Below are 21271 nucleotides of genomic sequence, written 5' to 3'. Positions count from 1 at the left end.
TGAAATCAATCAATTACCATAAGGTAGAGATTCTCAGCTTTTATTTGATGAGCTACCTATTGACTATTGGGAGTGTGGCAAGCACATTACAGGTCTCCACTCCTTACTAACCAACTTTTGCCTCTATTTTCCCCAGCCTTTCCGAACTAGTATATTTAGTTGGTATAGTTTGTGCATAATCATGTAGGCTACCGTACATTTAGGCTACATAACATAAATCCTTTTGGATAAATGTGTTTCTTTCGTCTTAGCAGGGACCCCAACACCGACCATCACAGTAACACACAGGCCCGAAGAGGATACATTTGGGGTGAGTGTTCACACTGGATATGTTGAAAATATTCATCCACACTTTGGATGACAATGTTGGATAGTGTAGACAATTACTTTTAAAACCAACTTGTTTCGGCATACAGTATAGCTTGTGTATGAAACATGTTACTACTTGGTCTTTCCAATAGAGAGGATATACTGTATTCATACAGTACAGTACAGAAAAACAACAAAAAGGTCTCATTCTGAGCTATTTTAATCAATTTCTTTTCTTTTCCCCTCCCTGGCCTTGTAGCTCTCCTATCTCCCCATTCCCTTGTGGCCAGTGTGTTTAACAGCTTCTTAAAAATGTAATTTCCCTCATCTTTGTGCTGTAATTGACTGGATAGAGATTATTTCCTCATTGGAAGGTTTTATGGGTGAAGAGAGCAGTGACATAGGAGAAGAGTTAGACTCCACATTGTTTGGTGGTCCTAATTATACTTTAATTGATTTTTTTCTTTCTTAAAATGGCGTAATTCAGAGCTTCTCAGCTTTGATTTCTTCTTTGTGTTTGTGTTTCCAGAGGAGAATTTAGAAATGTTGAGAGACCAGAGCATGTAAGCGGAGTTGAGAGGATGTAAAAAATTTTCCTCACTCAGGATTTCTTCATGCTCCACTCTGCATCCACTTCCCCAACTACAATGTAATTTAATGAGAGGCACCATCTCTTGTGACCATCTCTTATGAACCTGTAACTAATATATAACTAGTGAAGGAAAGAAACGGACCATATTTGAGCGATACCAGAGCGGACATGGAGCCCGAGAAAAAAGCCCACGCTCTGACGTTTTTAAAATGAGCTCCAGGCTCCAGGAGAAAATACCTCTGCTCCGCTCCTTGCTCAGCTCACACTACAATCTACCCACATGCTCTGGTTGAGACATTACTATGCATTTGCCGTAACTGTGGTGGTGGTGAAGTACTTGATGTACTGTCATAAGCCCCACAATATTCCTATGCAACATTCTTTTCAAATTAAGTTTTTTTGTAAGTTTTTTCCATGGAAGAGCTACAGTCAAATGAAGCTCTGAGGAGTATACTGTGCTTTGGGCTGTACTGCACTCAGTCTGAACAAAGCTGAGGGCGATGAAAGAGCATACAGTATGTGGCTACATTTCTGTTTCCATGTTGTGTGTGTGTGTGTGTGTGTGTGTGTGTGTGTGTGTGTGTGTGTGTGTGTGTGTGTGTGTGTGTCTGTTCCCTGCAGCCATTGCAAACCCTACTACTGCTATCCTAACACCTTGTGCCCTGTCCTACTCTAGGTGTCTATTGCTGTGGGCCTTGCTGGATTCGCCTGCGTCCTTCTTCTCGTCCTGTTCGTTCTGATCAACAAATATGGCCGACGTTCCAAGTTTGGAATGAAAGGTAAGCAAATCTCAGCGGGGACCTCCGCATGCTCGATTTATCACCACTGACATTAACAAATGCGTTTGTGAGAGGAAAACAAGGAAGCACTTGTTATTTACTGTAGCCTTTTTCTCTGTGGTAGAGCTTTTCCGCTGTCAGAATAAGAAACGTTACACTTGGGTTGTCCTTCTATATTCCTTGGCTGTCATCCTACATATCTATTACATTTAGAAGACTGTTTGTTGTACAGCAAGTCCTCTTTCTCTGACATACTGTAGGCTAGACATCTGCATACAGAAACCATTTTGCAGTCTTTCTGCCTCAACTTGTGTTTGATGTATAGCTTGTGCTGATACATACAGTGCCGTACGTGGGCAGTGAGCAGCTAGGAGAGTGGAGGTGGGGGGCGATGCGATGGTTGCCATATTGCAGATTTGATCCCTGTGAAGAATAGGTTTGCGGGAGTGTCAGTTATATGCCAACCAATTCCAAATATGGCTCCCGTCGCAGCCATAAGCTTATGTATTTTTGAGTCATGTCCAAGCACTACTTATCACTGTCTCTGCTAGAGGCAGATGCAGCTGGCTATACTGCATGCTGGGACTGGGTGCTTTGACTCGGTCTGCAGCTGAGAGATTCTGATGGTGTCCTAGTACTGTAAATGGTTCTTAGAGAAAGGAAGCATGACTCACTTTCTTTGTCTTTTTTTGGGGGGGGAGGGGGGGTTGTGAGAGTTGTGCTGCCTCCGTCTTCTAATGATGAACGTATCCACCCCTCTCTTGTATTCATGATTTTCATCTGTACTGACCCTGTCTCTCTCCCTCTCTCTCTCTCTCTCTCTCTCTCTCTCTCTCTCTCTCTCTCTCTCTCTCTCTCTCTGGCCCTGCCATGGCTGTGTACTGTACTGTACCTCCTCATGTTTTTTATCACGTCTGCAGTAGGCTAACACCTCTGGAACATGCCAGGCTTTGGTGGTGTGCAATGCTGGGGGGCATTTTGTGCAGATAAAATAAGGAATTATGATCTCTCTCTCTCTCTCTCTCTTTCTCTCTTCTCTTAATCTCGCTTTCTCTCTCTCTCTCTCTCTCTCTCTCTCTCTCTCTCTGTCCCTCTCTCTCTCTCTCTCTCTCTCATTTTAATCACATTTTAACATTGAACACGCCATTCACTAAAATCAGCTCCCTTGTTACTATGCTGCAAGTAATAACGTCACATCTCATAAGAATATGCCATGCGTGTGACATTCATGTGCAAGCATGTACAATTACGATATAGCACACACACACACACACACACACACACACACACACACACACACACACACACACACACACACACACACACACACACACACAGACACACACACACACACACACACACACACACACACACACACACACACACACACACACACACACACGTTTCAAAGGAGTGCTTAAATGTACTGTATTTCTCTGTTCGTCCATCTGGGAGCCTGTGGCATTTCATTTGTCTTTCATCATCAAGTGGAAAGTGATCAGTCCCTGTATCTGATGTTAACAACATTAGAATACCCAGAGGCCCCTGTATGAGGCCTGTAGTTGTCTAATGAATGCATATATCTACCGCTGGCTGCCTGGGCTAGCTTTGGCTTGGCACGCTGCCATCTCCATTGACTTTCTCCATTTCACTTCTGTTCCCACGGGGGGACTCCTTTTTTCCTCTCCTCCTCCTTGGCTCCCTCCTCTTCGGCTCTCTCCTCCTCTCCTCCTCTCCTCCTCCACCCCTTTCCCCTTCTGTGTTTTCTCTCCCTCTGTTTAACAACAACAGAAAGCGGCTCCCAATCCTTTCTAACCCAGTTAATTAAAAGCAGATTAGAGCGATAACATCATCGGAAGTGGAATGAATGAAAAAAAAAATGAAGGAAGAACGTCTGCGGAGGGGGGTGGTGGGGACTGGCAGTATGTGCTCCGCCTGGTCGCTCCGCCTGGACGTTCTGCCTGGTTGGCTCCCCAGCTGTTTACATGCAGGCACACACTGTCTCCTAGTTCTGCTGTTCTGCATTCAACCCCAGGTCTCTCTCTCTCTCTCTCTTTCTCTCTCTGATTTCCTGGTTGTGATGCAGTCAATTTGGCAACACTGGAGCACAGGGGGAGTCTGGAGGCTTGTTCTAGCTTCCGTGTTATTTACCTTTTAATGACTCCTTTGATTGGCTGTGCTCACATTCGGATTGGATGTCCTCACATGTCCCCTGTTTGTGATTGGACACGCATGCCAGCACTGCTCTCCCCCCTCTCCTTGTGAACAGGGGATGTTAGAGAAAGAAAAGCAGTAACAGAATCTGTTATTCTCTCGAGCTCTTTAGAATGTCTGTTGTTGATGTTGTTTCCAAGGTAATCCTGTGTGATTGGCATGTGACAGTAAGGCGAGGAGGATAGGAGAGCAGCGAAGCTCGCAAATGTCCTTTGGCAGTTTTGTTTTGTATCTTGTATGCCTTGTCTGAGAAAAGACTTTGGAATGCTGTGTGACTTCAGGAGGAGAATAGCCTCACCATAAAATACATCCATTGTCTCATTCTTGAGAATTCTTCTCCCCCCAACATCCCCCCCCCCCCCACATCCTTCTCTTTTTATTCCAAACAGTGGTTCCCTCTGTTCCATCGCCCCTGGCTGTCGGAGTGTTGAAGAATCCTGTTTTGCGGTCAAAGTGTTGAGACTTTATTTCATTCTCTTGGTCCCCGTCCAGTCGAATGAATGAGAGTTGTTCGCATGAAATGAAGCGTAAATAACCTTAATCTACTCCTGTGGAGACTGAATGGCTGTCCAGCAGGAGAAGCAGCTGAATGTTACACTGCTACGCTAATACAACATATTAAACAACATCAGAAGGGAACAGAGTTTTATAAATGAGCCCCTTGTTGCAGGTGCTGTAGCGTCAATTGATGGCCATGTTTTCATGCCACAGTTTATGTGGAGGTACAGCCGTCTCTATTTGATTTCTCCACATGTTTCCTCTGCCTGGCTGGGTGGTGTTGGAAGAAACTCTATGAAATTCTAATTGATTCTATTCTAGCTGGAAGGTGTTGAGGAGAACAGGGGGAACTGGTGAAAGGCAGGTTGTGCTATTAGCTCTGCCTCTATGCTCTCAGTGTTACCTGGGTTTCTGCCCTCCTCCTGTGTGGCACAGCTAGACTGCAGGGCGTATTTAAACCAGTGGCGTTTCCTGCTTCTGGGATTTGAGGGGGCAGATATTGAGAACAAAACTTTACTAGGGGGGTTTGGGGGGATCCTCTCTTGCTTACAGCACTTTGCCCCTTGACTCAACACAAGATTAAACCGGAGCGCATGAAACAGTGACTGAACACAGCACTCAGAGCAACCACTACATCGCTAGCAGCTTGATCAAAGACCTGGATTCCCCCGTTTCCTCCAAACATTGAACTGTTATTGACAGCTGGGCATGACTTAGCATTTTATCATGTGAGGTAAAGTAGGAGGGTCTATCCATTCTTGACAGGGCAGTTGTTCAATCACAGGAAAGTAAAAGCACTGCCTCCTATCACGTGACTTTCAATATGAATTTGGGCATTGTCCCTTCATAATCACATATCGCTGTACATCTCCTATCTGGAGGCAAGAGCTGTCGGGAAGTCAGAAACCACTATGACCACTATGCTACTGGGTCGTTGTTTTCTATTTGTCTTCAAATCTCAAATTCCCCCATATTTCTTGACAAATGAGGCAATTTTATTCTTGCTTTTTTTTTTTTTAAATATGTTTTTTGGGCATTTCTGCTTTATTGGGATAGAGACAGTAGAGATTGACAGGAAGGATGGAAGAGAGAGGAGGGATGACATGCAAGAAGTGTCGAGGGTCGAAATCGAACCAGGAACCTTGTGATGTAATCACTATCTTGAGGAGGCACTGCCTCCCTTGCCTCCTCGCATCACATGACCCTGATTTAAACTATCCTCTCTGCACTCGGCGCTGGGCGGGGCTAACGTGCAGCACACGCCTCCTGGCCTGTACCAGGCGTGATTGGAAGGTGCTTCAGCAAATAGGAACGTGCAAGAGTGCAGTGCCATAGTGAGGGGTCGAACCGAGACCACTGAAATATGCCTGTCTTAAATATGACAGTATGACCTCAGGACCCTCTCACATACACTGCAGAGGAAGATGGCTTCTCCTCCAGGTTTGTTTTCTCCACAGAATGCTTACCTTTGAGATGAAAGTGTGTGTGTGTGTGTGTGTGTGTGTGTGTGTGTGTGTGTGTGTGTGTGTGTCTGTGTGTGTTTGTGTTTGCCGCGCTGACGTGTTAGAGCGTTCCTGACTTTGACAGCACACACTAGCTGAGTCATCTCTCCCATCCCCCCTTTATGTCCTCCAATAAATCTGACAGGCCTTTTTCCTGCAGAGTTGTTTTATACCCAGACTTTCACTACTTGACCAGGAGTACCATTCATCAATCAGACACCGGCGTGGGAGTGGCATAACTACTGTACATACAGTACTCTCACAGTACACACACTGTCCACTCTCAGTACACAATACACACTGTACTGTTCAAGTCCATCAAATAAACTTATAAGCCATATTATTTTTACCTTGAAATTCAGACCATCAGACCGCCTGACCACCTTGGTTTAATTCAAGGGTACTTGTCTTCAATGAAAGTGTTGCATGATCGGGTCACAGGTGCAACGTTTTTAGTGCTTTTGTAAATTATCTGCAGGGTTCATGCTTGGGTCATTTTTGTAGTATGTTCATTGGTGCTTTGATACTCTCTAATGATTTAGTCTCTTGTCTGTTCTCTGTTATTGTAGTAGCTATACTGTGTTGAAGTTGTTTTCTTTGTTAGCAATGGCCATGTATGCACTGATGCAATTATATTCACTTTTGCAAGATTAATACCAATGCTTCACTACCATGTCAAACCCTGTAATTATTCATGGCTGGATATTATTGTTTTGCCTCAAATATGCCAATCAGAGAATGGATATAAACTGGAATTGACCGTGCTAGAAATTATCAACATGCTTGCTTGAATATCACTCCCCACAAATATTTGCTGTTTAGGTCATAAACACATCTGCAATTAAGGAGATCATCTTTACTTGAATGAATCTTTATAGAAATATGTGATTAGACAAAGCTGGTGTTTTGACAAGAACACTGTCACAAATGTCTACTTGTCCTTTGTTCTCAAAACAGTATTATGTTTTCCAAGAGAATGTATTTAATATAGACTGTGCTAAAACTAAAACGATCACAGTATACTGTCATGAGTACATGAGCATTCTATTATATTGATTCCAGCTGTATTTCCTTGGTAGAGAAGTGTCATAGATTCATAAGGAGATCAAGGCTCAGACAGACAGGCAGACAGCCAGCCAGCCAGCCAGCCAGCCAGCCAGCCGGACAGACAGACAGACAGACAGACCTAGAGAATGATTAGAGACACACACCTCTGACCTCTCTAAATTGCTCTTGGTCTGTTCCTCCTTTGTCCTCTGGTCTGTTCCTCCTTTGTCCTCTGGTTCAGCCAGCAGACTGCTCTGATGTCTCCAATAGAATGGTCCCCAGCTCTGTAGTACTGGGATCCAGATTAAAGCTCTGACATGGTGGTGTGTTGTAGCCTACTGAATCCCATTGATTTACTCATCTGTCATGGTTAAGTCATATAGTACACACACACACACACACACACACACACACACACACACACACACACACACACACACACACACACACACACACACACACACACACAACACACACACACACACACACACAAACACATTCCTTGGCATGATATTTTGTTTCATTGTTTCCCGCAGGGAGAGTGATTTATTTCAGTGTTCAGGTATGTGGTTCTAATTACTGGTTTAGTGAAAGGCACAATAAGGAGGAGATGGGGAGAGGGAGCCCTTGAGTGGCCTCATTCCTTCTCATTGACAGAGTGGTAACCGTTTTGATTGATTGTGGATGCCTGGACTGCACTGCAGTGACCACCTCTACTTTCTCTCTTTCTCTTTCTCTCTCTCTCTCACTACTTTGTTTGGTGTAGTGATTTACACTCCATTGTGTGTTGGCTTCTCACTGCAACTATTGACTTTTCACTTACTTCAGATTTCAGTAGTTGTGTATATAAATGTGCCTTTTTCTGTTGAAAGACTTGTCAGCTGTTGTCGTTTCGAGCAGCATCCGCCCTCAGGGCCTACATTGCTCTGTTTTCTTGTCAGTCTTTTCTCTTGTCAACATCCCAGCTTTTGAGGTCACCCCACGTCAATTTTCAAGAGCAGCTTGCACCATAATAACTGGTTATTTGTTTTAAAATATCACTAATGCATGATAAGTCATCTGGATTGACAGGAAACACCAGACCAGTTGATGAAGTTACTGGAGATTTCCATTGTGCCACCCAGCCATCCCAGATATCCACCGCCTCCTGTGCCAACGCCATGCTTCCTGGATCCTGTAATGTTATAGGGTTAGTTTCCATGCCTGCAGGGTGTACATAGATTCATCTGGTGATACACAGTTGGAAAAGCTTTTTGAGGCTTTTAAGAAAAAGGGAGCAGGACAAGGGACAACTGATTCCATTAGGCATCTGCAACTCCACTTCTGTCTACAACAAACTCCTTGCTAATAGGAGAAATTACATGTTTGGTCTGAGGCTATATACTGTAGCCTTCTGTCTAAAGACAATCTCATTTGGTGTCCAGAAAGCTTTAAGTTCCGAATAAAAAAAACCAAAAAACACCACAGTGTAATGTGATTTCAGTTATGTGATTATTTATGAATGATCTTTGCCTAATTTTGTTTAGAATGAGAGCGACAGGTCCACCTGATTCTTCTAAAATACAGTAGATGGTGCCTTTGCAATGCAACATGGTGTCTCTCTAACTTGAACTTCTGAAATTCTAGACTGCTCTTCAAAAATGCTAGAATAAAATTGGATACAACCCCACGATATTTCCTTGGTAGAGAAGTGTCATAGATTCATAAGGAGATCAAGGGTCAGACAGACAGGCAGACAGCCAGCCAGCCAGCCGGACAGACAGACAGACAGACCTAGAGAATGATTAGAGACACACACCTCTGACCTCTCTAAATTGCTCTTGGTCTGTTCCTCCTTTGTCCTCTGGTCTGTTCCTCCTTTGTCCTCTGGTCTGTTCCTCCTTTGTCCTCTGGTCTGTTCCTCCTTTGTCCTCTGGTCTGTTCCTCCTTTGTCCTCTGTTCATTGTCTACTGGCCTGTGAAGTCTTGTCACTCAGCAGGCAGATGTGAAGGCTAGTTTCACACACACACACACACACACACACACACACACACACACACACACACACACACACACACACACACACACACACACACACACACACACACACACACACATACATACACACCATCTCCTCCCTGGTCCCAATCCCGTGCCCTTGCCTGTGTGAAGCAGTGGCCTACGTATCAGCACACAGACAGGTTTGCGAGGTAGACCAGACCAGATCAGAGAGACAGAGACACACAGGATTAGGTCCTGCCACTCATACAGGAGCAGTGCCTGTGTCTCATGTCTGTACTATCCCTCTGTGACTAACTGGCCTGTTTCAGGCCTCACTGCCCTGCAGCTAAACCTCACTGCACCCACCGCCGTGCAGCAGCTCCTGCACGCTCTCCTAGGCCTCACTCTCACCTACTGTACCTCTCCTACACACACACACACACACACACACACACACACACACACACACACACACACACACACACACACACACACACACACACACACACACACACACACTCCCCTTACCCTACCCCCCCAGACACAATCACCCCCACCCCCCACCCCCCACCCCCCTCTTTCCTCTTACCCTTGACATTCCCCATCCTACGTCTGTCACAAGGGTTACCCTGTCGCTATGCAACATTACCTGGATAGCACCGAAGGGCGATTAATACACACCCGTGAAGCAGAGTAGATCCTTCATGACTGACTGGGTTCTGGCCATTGCACTGTGGAAGAGAGTCTGAAGGGAACTACTTAGGATGCTACATTTAGCAAGCATCCTACATGGCTACATTACATGCCTGTGGTCCATTCAGATCAATTGGTAGTGTAGAGTGAAAATATAAGGCTTGCACTGCCTATGGGACATGGTTGATGGCATTCACCTTGGCATAGGGCATCTTATCAGAGTAATAAGTGACATCCCTTCAACTACATAGCCAGGCTATCTAAGCTCCCTTGTTAGGGTTTATAGAGAAGACTGAACAGTGTTTCCCTAGCCCCCTTCCAATGCCCCAGATCACTCCCCCATCTGCCACCCGTTTTCTGTGCCACTGTGGTTCAAAACAAAACCAGGAGTCCTCAAGACCCTTCGTGACTTATTGATGTGTGTTCAAGATGCATGAGAAACACCCTGGAGATGCTGGCTGTCCTCCAATGTCCTCGGGTCTAGAAATAGCACCGTAGCAGAGTGGCAGAGCTACAACATAATCACCACCACAGTAGCACCAGACAGACACACACACACACACACACACACACACACACACACACACACACACACACACACACACATACACACACAGACACACACACACACACATAGAGGCTTTAGGAGTTCTTGTCTGTTGGTGGAGAGAAAAGACACTGCCACCGGCCCAGATATGCTTGGCAGAAGGGCTGAGCACCATAATCACCACCACAACCACGGCACGGCACCAGACACACACACAGGCCCATGAAAGCATAGACAAAGGTCCATATGAAAACAGGCCAAGATGGAGGCTTTAGGGGTCCTGGTCTGTTTAACTGAGTGGTAGAATGAGTTACTGCCAAGAACCAGGACCCACAGCCTGGCAGACTGGTATGAGAATGTGTTGGCACCTCTACAGCCAGCCTGCCTACATACCTCTACTCGCCACCTCTCTCTCCCATCTAGATGAAAATAGCACTGGCAGGATGTGTGCTTGAAATAGGGCTTGGAATAGCAATGGACAACAGTGTGTGTGTGTGTGTGTGTGTGTGTGTGTGTGTGTGTGTGTGTGTGTGTGTGTGTGTGTGTGTGTGTGTGTATGGGTGTGTGTGTGTGTGTGTGTGTGTGTGTGTGTGTGTGTGTGTGTGTGTCTGTGTGTGTGTGTGTGTGTGTCTGTGCACGTATGCCTATTATTTTCAGAGACCATTTTACAACCAGAGCTGGAATAGTACTCTAATCAATAATACATGGTACTATGACATGGCTGAACTTTAGCTCTCCATTCAGTAATAGTCTTTATACACTCTGCATAGAAGTGACAATGTAAATGCTCAAATAAGAGGATTTAGTATTCTCCATCAATTATTAGCAGTGTATTAGTCTGTTTAACTCCCTGATGCCCTGTGATGCATCTAATTCCAAATGAATTTAGTTTGCTTCAAAGAAAAGAGAGAATTATGTGTTTCCCATCCAACAGACAAGGCCACAGGGCCTCCGGTGTTAAGCTCAGGAAGAATGCATGGCTGGGATTCACATGACCTTGTCGGAGGGAGGGAGGGAGGGAAGGAGGAGAGAGAGAGAGAGAGAGAGAGAGAGAGAGAGGGAGAGAGAGAGAGAGGGAGAGAGAGATACAGCAGAATACAAGAACAACCATATAGATTCCCTAAAGGAAAACAGTATTCACTGTATGTTCATTACCATTTTAATTGGCTATTTAAATATATACATAATTATGGGCTTATTTTTTCCCAATGTATTCTCAAACACTGTCTTGATCAGTAAAGCAGCCATATAGCCACTGCTCTCCAGACAGTTCCTCCGGGTCTGAAAATCAGCTGCAGCGGGAGGAGACCAAACCTATGGGACAGTGGATCAGTTCTGGAAATTCTAAAGCTTTTATTTCTCTTTTGAAAATCTAACTCCCACTGTCTGGCAATTAAGCAGGTTTTCTAGCCTATTGTTTCGGCCTACAGTATGGTATGGTGTCAAGATATAGTGAAGTCTATGACGATGAAAGCAGACTGTGGAAGTTACATATGGTGACAGCTTAGAGTGAAGCCTATGAAGTGAGAAAGTGTATGAATTAAATACGGCCAACAGTCAGATTCTGTACGTCTCTATCTGTTTCTTATTGTGTGATAAAAAGCCAAAGTTCTTTTCTTCCGTGAGGTGAAAGTTGCCAGTTTTCCATGGCATGCTAAACTCAAAGCCATGTCACTTTGAAAAACTGAAAATGGAACAAAACTATGAAATATCAATTATTGAGCTATTGCTCTCGTCCCTGGCACTGAAGCGACAAACTAAAGGGCTCTGCATTGGCGTCTGGTCCACACAGAGTGTGTAGAGAGAGAGAGAAACTGAGAGCTTTAGATGCTTTTCAAACAGAAAATAGAATAACAGCATAAAGGCTCTTGTCCCACAACACTACGGCCTCTCATCTGGAAAGATCTGAGGCCTGTCATGTGTCCAGGGACATCTCATAGCAGTGGACATGATGGGACCCTAACAGGACCTAGTTGAAATCACAGAGTATCCAAATGACTTTTGATTACTGCAGGCTTGGCATCATTTGTTTGAGCTGCACACACAGGGGCTCTGCTTCAGTAGACTACAGAGCAGGAGGGATGGATGGAGGGAGAGAGGGAGAGGGGGAGAGAGATATATAGAGAGAGATAGGGAGAGACATTTGCTTGTGTGTGATTGTGTGTGTGTGTGTGTGTGTGTGTGTGTGTGTGTGTGTGTGTGTGTTTTAAAGTGGGCCCTTGGGTTTTCATAGATTCTCTCCATCCTGCAGCCTCTTTGAATGGTTCTTTGAGAGTCCGTTTGAAAGACTGGTGAACCATTTAATTACTCAACATCCAGAGTTTTATGAACTGTGGATTTTTTCTTTTTTGTATTTTTTTTTTTTTATGTAAGAGTCTTCTATTTGGATTCAACCTCATTTGTAATGACTGCGATTCATACAGATGCAGATACATACTGCTCAAGGAGTCACCAGAAGACGGTTTTTACTTTTAACTCAATCCCAATTTACTGTTCAATTATTCTCATCACAGTCAAAACAAATATACTGTGTTACCTCCTATGAGATAGCTGCTTATTGTTGGAGGATAAAACAGGTCAGTGCGTCTGCAGTGTACACATTACACAGCAGCGGCGGTGGCATTGTTCCCTTTTGGTTAAACTATTGTTTTGCTGTTCTGATTAATTTACCTCAGCTGTTCTGAAGTCCCTCTCCCTCCCACACATTTTTAGAGGAGCTATCAAAGCAGTAGATTATCAGTGAGGTATGAATTAATTATATTAGCCTCAATTCTGGATACTGACTGATTTAAGATAACTTAAATTGAAGTTGTCATTGAAACATGGATGAATCGGGAGGATGTCATTCCAGTTCTCCTCTCAGAGAAGGCTGGTGTTGCTACTGGTGTTCCGACTGGCAGGCAGGCTATGTTCTGTGGACGGAGCCACTGGAGAGCTCCCTCTCCCCAGGGCGGAGCATTAATGAGAGGGAAAGCTGCTCAATATTTCATGAGGGGCCTTTTAATTTTGAAGGAGTGAAGAGTAATTGTTGTGTAATCACAAGCCACTTGTTTAAATTATTGATCTGGGTGGTGTAGGAGAGGCACTAGCGAGGGGGAGGGTGGAGAGAGGAGGATGGAGAGATTGGTAGAAGGAGGTGGAGAGCCAGAGAGGGGGGGTTGGAGAGAGAGAGAGGGGGGGTTGGAGAGATTGGTAGAAGGAGGTGGAGAGCCAGAGAGGGGGGGTTGGAGAGCCAGAGAGGGGGGGTTGGAGAGCCAGAGAGGGGGGGTTGGAGAGCCAGAGAGAGGAGGATGGAGAGACTGGTAGAAGGAGGTGGAGAGCCAGAGAGGGGGGGTTGGAGAGCCAGAGAGGGGGGGTTGGAGAGATTGGTAGAAGGAGGTGGAGAGCCAGAGAGGGGGGGTTGGAGAGCCAGAGAGGGGGGGTTGGAGAGCCAGAGAGGGGGGGTTGGAGAGATTGGTAGAAGGAGGTGGAGAGCCAGAGAGGGGGGGTTGGAGAGATTGGTAGAAGGAGGTGGAGAGCCAGAGAGGGGGGGTTGGAGAGAGAGAGGGGGGGGGGTTGGAGAGAGAGAGGGAGGGGGTGGGGGGTTAAGAGAGAAGGAGGTGGAGAGAGAGGGGGGATGATGGACACAAAAAACACCTTAGCTAACGGTAACTGCCTGCTTGTGTTTAACAACCACTTCCTCAGGCCCATAGTTAACATGGAGGTCCTGCCTTATCAGCCCTCCTGGATCCTGGTTAGCAACAATGAGAAATGGGCTCATTATGCCTGAACCACACAGGGCTTTGACTTGGCCATCTATGGATTTACCATTTACACTGAACTGATGATCTGTTCTCTGATGTTATGGGTTAGGGTTAGGGTTAGGGTTAGGGTTAGGGTTAGGGTTAGGATTAGGGTTAGCAACTGTTGTAGAGGCAGACATGCTGTCTCTGCCTAAATGTGCTGCTACTTATCTCCACTTATCTCCAACACTCTTTCTTACTTGTTGTTTACTTAGTTCATACTCACATTCATTAAGATTTTGCAAATACTATATAACACATAATGATATTGTATATGAACTGTAATGTACCACATTAGTCTTATTTATTTATTATATCCCTCTGTCATTTAGAGTGACAAATAACTAAATACATTATGTTCTGTTGAAAAAACCCACTTTGTGTGTGTGTGTGTTTGTAAGTATGACAGTGTGATTTAGACAAACAAACAGCACCCCCCCCCCCCCCCCCCCCCCGGTCTGTGACTTCAGAATATGAAATATACGACGGGAACAAATGGGACTAAGCCTACACGTGGAAGTTTATAACGCAGGTGCAGAGATAGATTGGAGTTATCAAGGTGACAGTGACACATTCAATATGCCTTGCACACTCTGCAGATCTCGCTGATCTGATCATCCGCACACACAGTTCACATAGCAGCCGCATACAGCATCATCACATGCTTATTGTAATCCTTCTCTCATCCACACACTCTCTTCCTCCCACCTTGTCCCTTTGCCTGGGAATTTCAGTGCACAACAGCGGTCTATGACCAGGTGCAAAATACCATATTATAAATACCATATTATAAAATGACCATAACCGCTACACAGCATACGTTGTTGTCACCATATTAACGCTAGTTAAGAAACTAGAACGAACGGTGTCTCTTTATTTGTTTGTTTGCATCTGTTCCTATTAAATCGGCAGAGAAGTGAAGCGTTTCCTCTCGGCTTACACCTCGCCCAGGGGAGCTGCGGAGCGCCAGCTAGCGCTGACGAGACCAAAACAAACATGCCAGCCAGCCTTCTGTCAGCCCAGCCCAGCCCAGCCCAGCCCAGCCCAGCCCAGCCCAGCCCAGCCCCAGCCCCAGCCCAGCTGACGCAGCATTGCACTGATGGGATTTACTCCCAAATCAGACCCCAGAACCCAGGAAGACCCTATGTACACAGAGAGATGAAGGTGCTGGTTTAGACCTGGGATGGAGGGAGATAAAGGGAGGGAGGGAGGGAGGGAAGTAGCACCTGCGTTCTCTCTAATGGGCTGGCTGGCGTCTACCTACATGCCCAAGAGCCTCTTGTCAGCAATTAGACACCTGCACAGTCAGACAGAAACACATATCACGCGCACGTGCATGTGCATGTGCACACACACACACACACACACACACACACACACACACGCACACACACACACACACACGCGCGCACGCACGCACGCACGCACACACACACACACACACACACACACACACACACACACACACACACACACACACATGAACGCATACTGTACACTTTCTCACACACACACAACATTGTGAAAAGGGCATGTACAGTATAAATACAGATTTGTCATAAAGAAAAATAATTCAGTTTGGTATGATATATTTGAAGAAGCGCTTCTTTAGTGAAGCCATATTGACCTGCCATATTTTCTCTCTTGAACATCCCTTTGGCCAGCTGCACGCATTGGCTCTTTCCCCTCACTGGTGGATTACCATCAGGTTGTCACAGCGTTCTGATTTACAGCGTCAATGTGTGTGACACATATCAAGCCCCACTTCTTTGAAGTCAAAACATGACATTTGTCATTCTCAGAAATGGCAAGTACAATTGTAACTGAAGTAGAGAGAAATATTGATTTCTGAGAAGGTAGGTCAGTGGACATCTGTGGTTTTGACAGGCATGTCTGTTTCTCTCTCTCTCTCACACACACACACACACACACACACATACACACACACACACACACACACACACACACACACACACACACACACACACACACACACACACACACACACACACACACACACACATAGTTTATTCTAGGCGTCTTTCAATCACAGCATTGAAGAACCGGAGAAAAACAGACAAATCACAAAAAAGTCCCCATTTCATGGCCTGTCAGAAGTTCGCCATCAAAGGTGACCCAGTCCTCTACCTCCACTGTCTGTCACACACTAAAGCTAAAAGACATCCTGGGGAAATGTGATTTCTGCCCCCCCCATCTCTGCCCCTGAGTTGTTTACCTACTTACACAGGAAATATCTCTCGTCTAATTCCTGTGTTAATTCTCGGTTGCACCAGGGTAGCAGACAAACAGAACAATCACATCCGTCATTGAGGCAATCACAGTCTATAAATAAATGTACAGCTATTAGTGTGAGTAATGTTTGTCAAAGATGCATTCCTCAGGTCCCGCCGAGACGCCTGTCACTGCGCTGAGATGAAGGCCTAGTTTTTCAAAGTACAGATGAAGTTAGATAGTATACTCTCTAGTCTAGCACTCTAGCACTAAGAAGGTTTAGAGGTTTAGAATAACTGAGGAGGTTTGTGATATGTTCGCCTAGTCCCAGATCTTTAGCCCAGATCTATGTTTCAGCCGACTCTTGTTGTTATATTATTGTTGGCATGTTAGACATGACAATGACAGTAAGAGGAGTTGGCTCAGGGATCAGGCTAGTGGCATGAAATGTGTTCTCTTGGGCTAGAATGTCTTCAGTTCTATATGGACATTCTAGAATGCTTCATGTGGAAATATGTATGTCTGTGGCTGAAGCAGATCATCAGAGCATGATTCTTAGGATGTAGGTTCGAGTTAGACCTTGGTCAAGGTGTATTATATTATACTATACTACACTCACTGAGCCCTTTATTAGGAACACTATACTAAAACTGGGTAGGGCCTCCCTTTATTAGGAACACTATACTAATACTGGGTAGGGCCTCCCTTTATTAGGAACACTATACTAATACTGGGTAGGGCCTCCCTTTATTAGGAACACTATACTAATACTGGGTAGGGCCTCCCTTTGCTCTCAGCCTCAATTCTTCGTGGCATTGATTCCACAAGATGTTGGAAACATTCCTTTGAGATTCTGGTCCATGATGACATGATTGCATCATGCAATTCCTGCAGATTTTTCAAGTGCACTTTCAAGCTGTGAATCTCCCGTTCTACCACATCCCAAAGGTGTTCTATTGGATTGAATCCGGTGACTGGGAAGGCCACTGAAGAACACTGAACTCATTGTCAGGTTCATGAAACCAGTTTGAGACGACTTTTGCTTTGTGACATGGTGCATTATCATGCTGGAAGTAGCCATTAGAAGATGGATAAATTGTGGCCATGAAGGGATGCACATGGTCAGCAACAATACCCAAATAGGCTGTGGCATTCAAGAGGTATTAACGGGCCCAAAGTGTGCCAAGAAAACATTCCCCACACCATTACACCACCTCCACCATGAGAAGGTGTTCCTAATAAATTGTTAAGTGAGTGTTTATACTATTAGAAATATTTGAAGTATGCTTGATTTTGCTTAATGGGCGCAATGGAACCAATCAAATCGCCCCTGAAGTGTGAAAATAAAAACGCTCAGTAGCAATTCCAAAGCATTTACTAAATCACTATGTAACAACGTATGTAAACAACGTTGGGTAATCTGGCAGTATTAATTACAGTATTAATAAACAGGCACAATAAAGACCAACTTAATGTTAAGTGTTACCTATTGTAGCACTAAACAAGTAAGTGCAGTTTCCGTAAAAATGGGACTCCATGTGAAATTGTCTTATTTCCCCCTTTCATCTCCTTCCCTCAATTTCCCTTGTATTTCCCTGCTCCGCTGGGGACAGACCCTGTCAATTTGACATTGTTGAGACTCCAATTGTGCAAGTCATTTACCAACTCAGTAAAACCTTGATGAGCAAGTGCTACCAATTACCCTGAGCTGCAAATACGGCTGTGGGCACCAAAGAGGAAGTGAATCAGCCTGTATTGTTAGAAAGACAAAGTTAACGGTCTACCACTTCTCTCTCTATTTTTACCACTTCTCCTTTCTCCTCTATTCTTTTCCTCCTCCCTTTTCTCTGTCCTCCTTTATTTCTCTCCTTTCCTTTCTCCTTCCCTTCTTTCTCTCCCTCTTCTACTTTCGTCATCATCCTTTCTCCCCCTCCTCTTCATTCCGTCCCTTTCTCCCCCTCCTCTCTTTTGTCTCTTCCTTCTTTAACCGTCACCCCTCCACTCTCCTGCTTTCTCTCTTTCTCTCTCTCTCTCCGTCCTCTTCTCTCCCTCCTTGTGCCAGTTAGTGAGTGGAGCCTGGTCAAGAGGGCTTTCATGAGCATAAGAACCCTTCACTGTCCTTCTCTAGGTAAGAGTGTGTAACATTCACAGGAGTGAATTAACCTTAACACTACTATTATATCTAAAAAGGTTTCCCTTGTACTGGGTTTGAGAAATGAATGAATAGTTGGAAATACAATATAAGAAATCCAGCGTGTGGATTTATGTTGTATTTTACCTTGACTGTAACACCCACCTTATTGTCGGTGATATGAGGGGCCATTCAAGGAGATTTAGTGGGCAAACGCATTATTGGTGTGTCTCTGTAACATCACAACGTATACTTTATGCTCTGAGCATCTCCTTTATGTCGTTTACTTAAAGTGCCATGAAATAAAAAATGAGTCCTAAAAATGTTCAAAGTGGAACGAGAAGATGATTTTCTGCATCAGTATTAGGTGTTTGGCTCTGCGCCTGGAACCAGAGTCCCTCTGATTGCTGTTCTCAGTGCAGACGAGAGGAGGGGAACTGAGGCTCATTGAGATGACACACACACACACACACACACACACACACACACACACACACACACACACACACACACACACACACACACACACACACACACACACACACACATACACACACACACACACACACACACACACACACACACACACAGCCTGTTGTTGAGAGTGGAAGAGCCTTGCGGTGACACCAACACATGTTATTTTAGTGCACTGACAGACAGACAGACGACAGACAGACATACAGTACAAACAGACTGGGAGGACAGGGAGAGCCGACCGACAGGGGAGCGTGGAGAGGACTGTTGAGTTGTAATTAGCATTGAGGCTGGGGCCTCCGGGAGTGGTGAGGGGGGTCTGTACATACCCCTCTCCTCCGTATCCTCCTCTCTCTTCCCCTCTCCCCCCTTCCCTCTCCCCCCTGCTCACCAGACACTGACAGGTGGAGTGAGCAGCAGGTGAGGTTCTGTCTGTGTAATGAACCAAACTCAGTCCTCTGCTGCTTCACTGCACCATGCTAATACACAGGCTTTCATTAGCCACCATAGCACCATGCATCATAGACCCATACAACTACTACTACTACTACTACTACTACTAATAATAATAATTATTATTATCATTATTATTATTACTAATACACTTTTATTAGCCACCATAGCACCATGCTACTACAGACTTGCAGGAAAGGCCACAGCAGTGGCAGAGAGAATAACTATCACAAATATTGTCACTCCAGCCTTACCTCATGGTGATCGATGTATTTGTTTTCTGTTTCTTGCTCTGTGAATTACAGCAGGCAAACTATGGTGCTCTATCGATTATGTATGTCTGGGTTTGAACCATTATCCACACTTACCAAGCTTCCCAAGCTTTTATCTATTGTGTCTGCCTTCTGAGCATAAGAGTTATATCACACCCTAATAACTTAATTTGTTCCATTGAACAAACAGATTAGATTTACAGTGAGACTGTAACAATCCATGTATCACCAAGGTGATACCAAGTCATTGTTAACCATGGCCTTTAAAAAAAAAGAAAAAGAAAAAAAGACAATATCAAACAGAAAACAATCCTTAAGACAAGTCTGCCAAATAAACACTCAACAAGGCTAATCCTTCACAATGCTAAATTGCACTGTTTTTTGTTGTTGTCTGTTTACCCTAAAGAGATGCTGTTTTCAACTTAGAAATTCTGAATCAACTCAACTTTTCACTGCTTCACAGGATCAAACTAAGTGCACTTGCAGCCCCTGTCAATCTCAAGACATGCCCCGTAGTCTTTAGTCAAAACAGAACACACACAGGAGAACGATATTAACATTAAACACTCGTTTAGAGACAGAGAGGAAAAGCGGCCATGTTGTTCTCCTTTGATCTAACGTGGCAGAGAATAGTTAATAATAACAAACAGCAATACCAGCTGTTGTTTAATTTGGGTCATTGATTCATGTGGTGCATCCATCTACCTCAATTTAGGCTCATTGGCTCATTGTTTGTTAGAGAAGGAGGTTGTTGCTCATTTCTATGGCATTTAGGATTTTATATAGCTTGGAAATATTGTTGGCTATACTTATATGCCTCCTATAGGTTTATGGAAACATTATAATATGATTATCTGTGTTATGCGGATATGTTACGCACTGTGGAGTTGAATTGTATTATTTTGAAGCTCACTCAAACATTGGAAAATGTAATTCTCGTTCATAAAACTGACCCAAAGCGTCTCAAATTATGCAAACATATTTATTCCTCTCCACCTCAAGGAAAATGCCCAGGTTTTTTCTGCAGCCCTGAGCCTCTGTGACTCACACTGTACCTACATGGACCACTTTGAATACGCAGCGCTGAAGTGGTGTAAGATGGAAGGGCGGGGTTGAGATGTGGCCACTCTTCCCTTCCTCTCCTCGTCTGATCTCTCTCAAGTGTACTCTCCCACCATGCAGTCTTGCTCCCCATGTTCCGGTCCATGTGAAATGATTTGTAGCCTAATTAATTTTTTTCCATTATTGGACATCCATTTTGTGATGTTCCTTTGTGGATCTGCATGTGTATCATACCATCAACCCACACTCTGGTAAGCCTCCAGGCAGTAGGGTCACATTTTAAACAATGTACATCTTAAAAAGGGTTCAAGGAAGCTTTCGTAAACGCTTTATAAGCCGTACATATAAGATGTACGGTCCACATACTGTAGATACTTTACAGTAGTACAGGTTTGGGTTATCATTGACTCTTAAATAAAGGTTATATAGCATAGATAAATAAATAAGTGCCTTTCGTCTCCTCTCTCAGTGTGAGTTCAGCCGTGGGGCGATGGGGTGAATGGTTCTAATGGTTCTAACAGGAACACAGCATGTTCCGTTGGGTGTGAAATGCTCGTTTTAATCACTGGAACTGCCACCTTTAACAAGTAGAAATCAATTACTATAGCTACTGCCTGGTGCCTTTACCCTGAACCTGATACTCCCCTCCACATGTCTCCCCCTTTCTCTGCCCCTTTCTCCCTCTTTCTGTCCCCATTATCACC

At 44.6% G+C, this 21271-nt stretch overlaps 1 protein-coding gene across 1 annotated transcript in view; it reads left to right on the top strand.

Moving 5' to 3' along the window:
* ntrk3a (neurotrophic tyrosine kinase, receptor, type 3a) overlaps positions 1 to 21271 on the top strand; it is a gene marked incomplete at both ends in the record, with an annotated part of 139145 nt that overhangs the window by 71599 nt on the left and 46275 nt on the right. Inside the window, 2 exons of the mRNA XM_083665589.1 lie at positions 255 to 310; positions 1578 to 1680. Coding sequence (XP_083521715.1) covers positions 255 to 310; positions 1578 to 1680 — 159 coding nt within the window. The remainder of the gene's footprint in view (positions 1 to 254; positions 311 to 1577; positions 1681 to 21271) is intronic.

Source organism: Argentina silus (genome assembly GCF_951799395.1).
Source record: "Argentina silus genome assembly, chromosome: 3".
Classification (NCBI taxonomy): Eukaryota; Metazoa; Chordata; class Actinopteri; order Argentiniformes; family Argentinidae; genus Argentina; species Argentina silus.
The sequence above is the reverse complement of the archived record's forward strand: the minus strand, read 5'-3'. Positions and strand labels throughout refer to the sequence as shown.